General features: G+C 41.8%; 1 protein-coding gene across 2 annotated transcripts; it reads left to right on the forward strand.

Annotated features, from left to right (window-relative positions):
- The first annotated feature begins 4,241 nt into the window (after positions 1 to 4,241).
- On the forward strand, positions 4,242 to 8,648 carry LOC103721890 (uncharacterized). 2 transcript variants are annotated; one of them, XM_039125384.2, is made up of 3 exons: positions 4,242 to 4,585; positions 7,022 to 7,132; positions 7,283 to 8,648. In XM_039125384.2, the coding sequence occupies exons 1-3, from the start codon at positions 4,415 to 4,417 to the stop codon at positions 8,459 to 8,461; spliced, it is 1,461 nt and encodes a 486-aa protein (XP_038981312.2). In that variant the 5' UTR covers positions 4,242 to 4,414; the 3' UTR covers positions 8,462 to 8,648. The 2 variants fall into 2 exon arrangements, with proteins under 2 accessions (XP_038981312.2, XP_008810488.3); XM_008812266.5 differs by having other exon boundaries at positions 7,310 to 8,648.
- Positions 8,649 to 9,659: the final 1,011 nt, after the last annotated feature.

Genomic DNA, 9,659 nt, shown 5'->3' on the forward strand with positions numbered 1-9,659 from the left:
CTGTTGGGCCATTCTGTCCCATTTTCAGATTCCAAACAAAGAAAAAATTGGGCTTATCGGGTCGGGCCTGGGACCAGATTTATAAAGTCGGGTCGGTCCTGGACAAAAATTTAAGCCCGACAGTCGGGCTGGGTCGGGCTTGGGCATAGCCATCGGGCCTAATTTCTGCTGTAGAGCCCGGCCCGAGCTCGGCCTGGTGCGGGTTTTGATCAGCTCTATCCTCGAAATTCGCGGACTGCTGTAGGAGTGTGGCGCCCATCAGGCCACATACGTCTACAGAGAAGCAAATGGTGCAGCCGATTGGGTTCCCTTCTATGTGGCTTACTATTCTAGAGGCTTCGTTTGGAGGGAGCATGACATCTGCTTTGTTGATTTCTAATTTTGTTGATCGCATCCACATCTGTAGGGTGTGAGCCGCCGTTGTACCAAAAAAAAAAGAATGGATGAAGGAGAATAGAGTGTTTTAAGATCTATATAGGTAGATGGATGATAAAGGACGTCCTCTCTAAATCAAGAGTATTTTTTTCCATTTTCTTTGTTAGGGTTAGGATAGATGGATGGGCCATATTGCAACAAATTTGAAGTTTTGATAACTAATGGACACTTTTAATGCCGTCCATGAGGGACGACACAGGTGAATTGGGGAGGATTTCATTGGGTGAGGCGTGTCGAGTGGCACGTCCAAATAGTGGCGTTGTTGGCGAACCTGGGGATGTTGGCACCGGTGCTGAAGGCTCCACCCAGCGGCTCTTTCTTCATTCCTCCTCAACAACCACGGTGACCGACCAACCTATATCACACCCCCCGGACCCTATAGCGTGCCATTTGGCACAGGGCACAGTGCAGGGGGATTTAGCAAAGAAGGACCATGTGCTCGGCTGTGATGGAAGAGGAGCACCTGTTGGAGGGCAGCAAGGGGGATTAGAGGGCTGTGGTAAGGGGCCTGTAGACTTGGCGTGCCAATTGGCACAGGTAAACAGTAAAGGGAGACATCTTCAACTGTTGCTCCATATGATGGCTTCTGCAAAGGGGGCAAATCACAATGTTTTGGTGAATGAAGGGGAGAGGAGTGTGGAGGTATCTTGTGGTAGCAGTTTCGGGAAAGTGGGTCGTGCCGCCTCGTTGAGTGCATCATGAAGGTGCTCATATGGAATTGCCGAGGAGCGGGGAAGCCTTCCTTTGCACCGGCTTTCCGTAGGTTGGTGCAACAGCACAACCTACACATTTGTGTTTTATTGGAGACTTGGTTATCGGAGAGAAGCCTACAGAAGGCGAGGAGGGCAGTGCCGAGGTCGTGGGGTTTCTATGCAGTGGAGTCTCAAGGCTTGTCGGAAGGTGTTATTGTTACCTGGGCTCAGAGCAAGTACAGAATTGATGCTTTCAATGTTTGTACTCAAGAGGTGATTATGATAATCTCGGAAGGTAGTAGCACTCCATGGGTCCTTGCAGCTGTGTATGCTAGCACTGATTTTAGGAAGAGGAGGATTTTGTGGGAGGAGGCCTCCCAAATGATCAGTCAGGGTCACCCGATGTTGGTCGCAGAAAGTGTATTTTCTTGTAGTGTGTTTACGCCCGCCATACGAATAGATATATACTCTGGCCGGAATTCTATGACTTTAGCCAGCCGAAAGGAAGCCAATGAGTTAAATAGAAAAGAAGGAGCAGCAGCATGAGCGCAATATATTTCAAGTGCTTGCCAGTGGGAATCAGAACCCAGAAACTCTCAGGTCTGAAAAAGCTTTATCCCACTCCTTAATTTTCGAGGTATAATTTCCGCATCACCTAACAAAGCTGATGACTGGCCGTCAGTCAATATAAGCTTAATTACAAGGCCTCATCTCAGATTATTTGATCTCGCACTCTATGTCAAGATTACATGCATGGTGCAATTAATAAAGATGTCGCCTGATGGTGTACTCTTGGAAACGTCGTCATCATTCGAGCATGCAATAAAGTAAGCGGCGGCGGCCATGAAAAGAAAGGGGAAGCATGACATATGGCAAAGGGAGTCATCCAGAACCTCCATTCATCCCTCAAACAACGTAGTTTCTCTTAGATTTTAATCTGCAAGCTTGAATCAGATGGTGCATCATTACTCTAGTGGAAACATTGTATGTCAAGCCAATTCTATATTTTTCTCACAGGCACTTCTCCTTCAGAACCTGCAAAACTGAAGCAACTGGGAACCATGCAAAGCATGGGGTGCTCCATACAGCTGCGAAAGAAGTACTTCTCCTTATCCCAGGAGCTTCAGTCCACCTCATGGAAGACAAGAGGGCTTGGCTTCTCTCGATACGCTTCCTAAGGAAAACACACATGCTTTCCTGCACCTATGGATGCTTCTCCACGATGAAACGTCCACCTTCTGAAGAGGTTTATTGGAAGGATATTATGCACCAAGGTTTGAAGATTATAATGGGGTGTTCGCGAAGGCAATTGCTTCAGGGACTGGTGAGATTGAGAAGGGGATATTTAAGTTCAGGAATGCTTGCACCAGTCACGATTGGAACTCTTTTCTTTCACTCGTCTGCCCAACTGGTCGTGTACTCGGTTCTGGAGTGCATGTGGTATCTTGATGAGAGATGATAATTAAGAGAAGTTACAACTCCATAAATTAATGAGTTTTTTGAACTTAGTCCAATGTTTGTTTTCAACAGTCATGGAATACTTAGTAAAGAAAAAACATAAAAATAAGAGCATATGTCAACTTTGTAGTACAATTGATAGCTCTCTGAGATATGAGATCAAGAGACATCGGTAACAGAGCATTGTTCCAGGTTTATCTGTGACAACATAAATCACTAATCCAAACTGTTGATACCGTGACATAATATTTTGTAATTATTGTGATCAGCTTCACCATTCGAATCATTAAGTCTATGAGCTAACAATAGCATGCTGGGGGCCTGGGGCTATGCCAATACCCTTTTTTAAATAAAAAATAAGAGTTAAATTACTCTCTGTCAAGATGATCATAGTTAATACCATACAGTATAAACATGTCATATGCATCTGCAAGTAGTTTATTGGCATCCATCTGGGTGGTCCAGGACCAATGAAGAATATAAGCATCCTGAACTTAGAGGACTCGATAATCCCATACGTACCAGCTGGTGTAAGTGGAAGTAATTCAACTTTTAAATGAGAGGTTGCCCCCTTATCATCAAAAAAAAAAAAAAAAAAAAAGGAGAGGTTGCCACTAGTGTTGTGTATAAACCGATAAAGTCATCGGCAGTCGTTACCAATTGTCTGGGTTTGGGCTCTGCCTTAACTCCATATTCAACAATCACCAAGTTTCCTCCTATCTTGCTTCTCAAAGAAAAAAAAAAGAGAAAGATAATTTGTGAGGACATGTACGGGCGTGTGTTTAGTCCCACATCAATTATTCGCTGGGTAGATCTTGGGTACTTATACAGGATCAAGGAACTCAAATAATACCTTCCGGCTAGCCATTTTGGGTGAGATCCTGCGTTGTTACAAATGGTATCAGAGCAGATCCGGCCCATAATCTATGTGGACTAGTAGACACTGCAGCATGGATCTATTGGAGCTAACCACGGGCTGATCGTAGTGTTTGTTTTTAGATTCGAATGGATTTGAACCCTTAGTCTGACGAAAACGTCAGGATTCGAACGGAGGGAGCATGTGAGGACCCGTGCGGGCGTGTGTTTAGTCCCACATCAGTTATTCGCTGAGTAGATCTTGAATACTTATACAGGATCAAGGAACCCAAATAATATCTTCATGCTAGTCATTTTGGGTGAGGTCCTAGCTTGTTACATAATTAATGCAAAACTTTCTTTAATCAGTTGATGGATTGACTTACATGATATGATATGCCACAGAGTTTCATGAGTTAAAAGATGCAAATTTTTGAAAAGGAGAATGTACGGCACAAAAGATATCAAAATAAATTTAATGCAACTTCTCAGGTCATTAAGCAATTAAACAGATGAAATCAACAGCCAACAGGCAACTTCACAGATCTATAAATGTCTGTTTGATGTTTGAACTCAAAATTCTTGTTTGTCATTTTTCTATTCTTATACTCTGTTTTATGTTATTTATTCCTCTTATGCTTCTAATAATTGACATGCAATTAAAATATAATAAAATGCAGGGCCAAAAGGCCGACCTGGTTCAATCTCCAGCCCTTCTCAATCCGGCCCAATGTCACTCATGACCCATTTGGACCGCCTCGCGAGATTTAAAGCGAATCAAATCCCATCCCTTCGTCCCTTGTCCGGTTGTCCCCGTTCGCTCCCCCAAAAAGATTTGAATTTGGGGTTTCGAACGTTGGGTTTCTGGCACCTTCTCTCCGCCTTCACATACTTGGATTCACCTCCGCTCGTTCTTCTCCTCCGATCCGAAAGCAGAGCAGGGGAGCAACCAAGTTCAGAGAGATCGAGAAGAAATGCTCAAGAGTCAAATGGGGAAATCGGCGGCGAGGAAGCCCCTGGCAGATATTTCCAACGGTGGGAAGTCTTTGAAATCTCGGAAGAAGAAGATCGCGGAGGAGAGTGATGACGGCGCTCTCGATCGCCTCCTCGTTTTGCGCTCCGATCTTGCCAATCTCGTTAGCAAGGTATGTAGAGAGGAAACCCTAGATTCAGGCTCGTCTGATTAAATAAAAGAAGAAGTGGTTAAAGAATTAGATAGAAACCCTAGGTTTTATCTGTTTAAGGAAGCACTGTTTCTCTCCATGCGTATGATTTCAATGATTTTGTGATATATAATGGTGCTGTGTTCTTGATGTTTCTGAGGCTTAAAATGATCTTCTTTCTTTGTGCTGGTGATAGAAAGGCTGGTTTTGAAGTTGTTCTGTAATATTATAATCTGATTTTTCCGTGATGCGTTCTTTATGTCTTTTTCCAAAATTTCTGCGCACGGTTTATTTGATTTTGATTTTTTTTAATTTTTAATAATTTTTAGGTGAAAGGAGAACTTCTGGGTCAACTGGTAACTTTGAGGTCATTTTCTTTATGATCTTCTCCTATGTTTCCAGTCGCTGGTCGTGGGTTTGATGGTTAGGTTTAGGAATTTTGAGCCTATTTTTTATGCACAACTTTTTTTCTTTTTATTCGAAGTTTTGTTTTACTTCTTTGTCAACCATAGCCCGATAGCCTCCATATTTTGAACAATAGAATTCCAGTGGGTGATTTGCCTTTCTGCTCCTTAAAAAGAAGGGTGCAACAAGAGTCAATTTGGAGTAAATAGCTCAAACCTCTGTAAGCCTGTATGAATGAATTATGACTGCATGTGGCGTTCTATGGATTCGATGCTGAGTGGTGCTGTTGGATGCATTTTTTTGAGTTATTCAACATTTTGTCTTTCCGATTATGTTCATTCCCCTGATGTTTTATCATTTTCAATTTAATCAGTTGATACTGAACTCTTGAAAGGTTAGCTGAAGTAGGCATATAGTGTCTCGCGATTCGCATCGAGGTTAGATCATATTATGTGGGAACAACATAGGATTTTAGGTGGTGTGGGTTGGCTAGACAGGAAGGATATACAAAAACTTATGGAACAGGAATGAAGCTTTGATTCTGACTGGGTTATCCTTTTGGGGAAAATTGGAGACTTTAGCTGTGTGTTTTGGTTTATGGGGACATTATTGGATATTTTATATCAATATTTCAGAATATATTGACTTGTAATGCTTTTAGCATTCTATCTTTGCTCTATTAGTAATGATGTAAATCATAAGTATGGCCAATTGAGCATCAAGTTTAAACTTAGCTATGTTGGTTGCTTATTAAATGCCAAATTATGCCATTCAAGAATGTATTTCCGTTCCTTTTTTTTTTTTGACTACATTCATCTTTGTTATCTGAGTCTACCCCTTGCTTGCTTAACCATCCAGTGTCCTGTTCCTCCTCAACCCTAGAGAACGCATATCCAGGCAATCTTTCTCTCAGCCGATTCTCTACCATTTGATCTGTCATTGCAACTTTTCCACTTCCTCTAGTATCTCATTTCTCACCCACCCTTTATAATTTTATAGTTCACCTTTAACACTGTGTATCATCCTTTGCAAAAGAAGCGTATATACCTTTTTCCATTTTACTTGACCTCTAGTATTCTTTTGGTATCATAAAAGAAAAGGTGGGAGATAGTTGCAGTGTATGGTATGGCATCAAATCCGCCCAGCTTATCCATCAAAAAGATATTAAAGACTTGATATTATACTGCCTAATCTTGTCAGTGTCTCGCATGCATGATTGTCTTGCTGGTAATATGAGAAGCATGTAACAAGGAGGGCCATGAGTAAATGAATGTTTTTATTGCTTATGTTACTTTCTTTGGTTGAGTACAGTGACTGGTGTTGCTGGAGTATTCTCAACCGAGATGACATCTAAACTCTACCATGAATGTTTTTATTGCTTATGTTGCTTTCTTCGGTTGGGTACAGTGACCGGTGTTGCTGAAGTATTCTCAACTGAGATGACATCTAAACTCTAACTTCTAAGGCACTGGACTTAATTCCTTGTCAGGGAAATTATGTAATCATGTACAATTTATTGTGAAGGCAATCAATTGTATCACTTGTGAAACATAAGATTCTACAGGTGGAACCATGCCTCATACTGTCCTCAGTATTATAACACATGGTAATTCATTACCTTTTTGGTGTTTATTCTGCACAGGTTTTTAGTGTTTGCTATAGTTAGAAATGGAAGGAAAAGGATAATATCTGTATTGTGCAGGAGTTTTGCTCTCCTCTAAAGTTCAACATCCTATGTCAAATAGATGTTGACACTTTTTCTCTTCTAGATAGCTAACAACTATTTTGTCACCTCCAGTGCATAGCCTAGACTCTGTACTACAATTTGGGAGGTTTTCTCAGAGCCGATATTCGGGCTGCAGTGTAAATTTTATAATGGGTTGCTCATAACCATTATTAGATGTCAGTGTATAATTTTTCCTTATAAGTGTTCAGTAATTTTTTTTTCTCTGGTAAAATTAATTTGAGCTTTGAATCATCTTATATGTGGCCTTTTATAATTTTTGTTCACAGATTGATGAGTTGATTGCTCAAGCCATTGAACATAAACCGCTAAGCAAGAAGGGAAGCCAAGATATTGAATCCTTTAGGCATGTCTTATCTGATATGTATTCATCTTTGAAGGTATGTACTGCCCAAAGCTGTTTTTATGCTCTAAATGGTGTTTCTAGTCCGGGAAAGCAAATCTCATTTCGAGTTAGTAATATGAACAAAACTTATGTTTTTATTATTGACAGAGGGAGGCCATGTTAGTATCTGATTTTACATTTACAGCATGTTTGTTTCTTTAATTTTATGCAGCCATGGTTCCCGAGACTCCAGCAAGCATTTGCTGGTACTTCAATAACTTCTGAAAACCAGTTGGGTCAACCTTTAAATACTAATTCTGCTTCTGGTGCAAATCGACATGGAAATGCTGCTCGAAGCAATAAAACTGAATCGCAGTTGGGTCAACCTTTAAATACTAATTCTGTTTCTGGTGCAAAGGGAGATGGAAATGCTGTTCAAAGCAATAAAACCAAATCTGAGCTGGACTCGATAGTCTCTCCTTCAGCACTCGTCTCCTGGCGTGCAGGTGCCTGTACGGTTGAGAGTGGGAGACAACTGTTTCTGCTGACACCTTTGCCCAAATCAAAAACCTATTCATCTAAATGCCTGGGATCATCCCAATCTGTAGTGGGAATTTATGCCAGTGAGGACCCATGCAACCCTCATGAATTGCCTCCATTACTACCAGGTACTAATAATGCTCTCAGTAATGTATTGGAAGGAGTGGAGTTAAAGCATTCACCAAGTAATGTTCCAAAGCCCATTGCTATTGAAACAAAGAACAATACCTTGGAAAGTGTGTATGTTTCTCCTTGGAATTTTTCAAACAACAAGTGCAGGAGAAACTCCTACCTATTAACTCCATGCTTAAAGACATCACCACTAAAGAGTTGTGCCTTGCTTTATACAATTTCTGAGCGCTTTCAGTCAGATGACATGCCAACTCAAGATAACAATGATTCCAAGCTTGCTGATGACCTTGTTGGTGAAGAAGTGTCGGACACTTTGGCATCAAGGTACCAGGAGCTTTTAGGGCTGCAGCCTGCTCCTAAAGTTACAAGCCGAAGAAAGGAAGTTGATGAACTTGACTGGTTTTTGTCACCCCCAAAGACTTGCATTTTGATGGAGCCATCAGATGAAAAGCCACCTCCAACTCCTGTTAACAATGATCTTTTGGTTGGTACACCTATGTTGAAAGACTTTCAGAGCACAATCCTGACAGGTAGACAGCCTGGAGAATCTACACTGAAGAGAGAGCTTTGGACTAAGTTTGAGGCTGTGTCTATGAATGGACTACATTTTGATGCTTCTGTCTTTCAAAAAAAATTGCATAAAGGATTTCTAGACATGCTTGAGGAGGCTTCATGTGAAACTACTGATTCAGATTCCAGAGTTCCTCGATAACAGCGGGTTACTGCTAGGATTTGCTTGGTGCTTCGTCCTTCTAGCTGTTGTGCTAGTCTTCAACGCTAGATTGTGATTTTGTGCAATATCTTGTAGCCCCTTTGGAGGGGCTTATGAAAAATATTTTGCTATCATTGGTTGTATTGTTAACTCAGTAGCTTAATGAATGAATACAATTCTTAGGCCATAAGTTGTTGCCATTTGTTCTTGCTTTGCTTCTTTTGTTGCTTGTCATCGACATTTGGGAAGTCATGATCAAGAATCAGCTGCCGGCTGGTGTGTGTAATGTGACTCTAGTGCTTTTAATAGAAAATAACTATTAAAAAAATATTCATCCATCTTGCTTCGTTTGGTTTCTTTTTTCTTTTTAAATTTTATCATGTACTATTAGGGATTGAATTCCTTATCTAGAGTGAGCCCTTTTAGAGTTCTCTTTCATGCAGGTCTTCCCCAGGGCCATTCCCATTTTTGATTCTTATTTCTAGTTGCTGATGATTAGATGAGACCCCTCTTGGGTTTCTATTGGCTTATCTATGTCGGTGCAATTCATAACTCTTTCTTCATAATTCTTGAGCATTAGGATCTCATTTGTACGCTGGTACCTATTTCTTTGGCTGCATTACCATATGAATGACGGAATTGACTTTCTTTATTGCCTTCGAAATAGGCTGTTACTTCATAATACTTCACCTGGTAGTATTTTTACTACCTTACCATATCCATATGTATCTTAGAAACCATTTACTGTGCTCTTTATACTGCTCCAATTTATTACCTTCCAACTCCTTAGCGCTCCTCTTCAATGACCCATCCAAGCATGCACACCTCCTAGCCTCGTCGTGGTCCTACTTCAGGCTCCCGCCCCTCTGTGTACCCCCTTGCAGTGTCCGTGATCTCGCCATGCGTTGTGCAGGCTCCAAAACATCTAGATTAGCCACCTCCTGCTACCCTCTTACCGCCCTCCCGCATCGCTGCCACCCACTTCTCCCCTGCCTCCCACCTTGGACCCCTTGTCCTTGTTGCCACCTCCATTGGACCCTTCCACGCCCCGGAATCCTCTGCACTCCCTTCTCCAAGCATCCCTCGTCCTCCAAGAGTGCACCCCCTCCCCATTGCGCTTCCCTCTCCATCCTCATCATAGATGGCCCGAGCTTTCTGGGGATGCCAGACTTGAGTGGGCCGGAGTGAGGGATCCGAC

The sequence above is a fragment of the Phoenix dactylifera genome, chromosome 1 (assembly GCF_051530095.1).
Source record: "Phoenix dactylifera cultivar Ajwa chromosome 1, Ajwa_hap1_PhDact_Kaust_v1.1, whole genome shotgun sequence".
NCBI classification, from domain to species: Eukaryota; Viridiplantae; Streptophyta; class Magnoliopsida; order Arecales; family Arecaceae; genus Phoenix; species Phoenix dactylifera.

What these genes read in the sequence shown, in the direction of transcription:
- LOC103721890 (XM_039125384.2), top strand. Translation starts at nt 4,415, where the DNA reads ATGCTCAAGAGTCAAATGGGGAAATCGGCGGCGAGGAAGCCCCTGGCA. An exon ending in TTGCCAATCTCGTTAGCAAG is followed by an intron (nt 4,586 to 7,021) that starts GTATGTAGAGAG and finishes TTTTGTTCACAG; the next exon opens with ATTGATGAGTTGATTGCTCA. An exon ending in ATATGTATTCATCTTTGAAG is followed by an intron (nt 7,133 to 7,282) that starts GTATGTACTGCC and finishes TTACATTTACAG; the next exon opens with CATGTTTGTTTCTTTAATTT.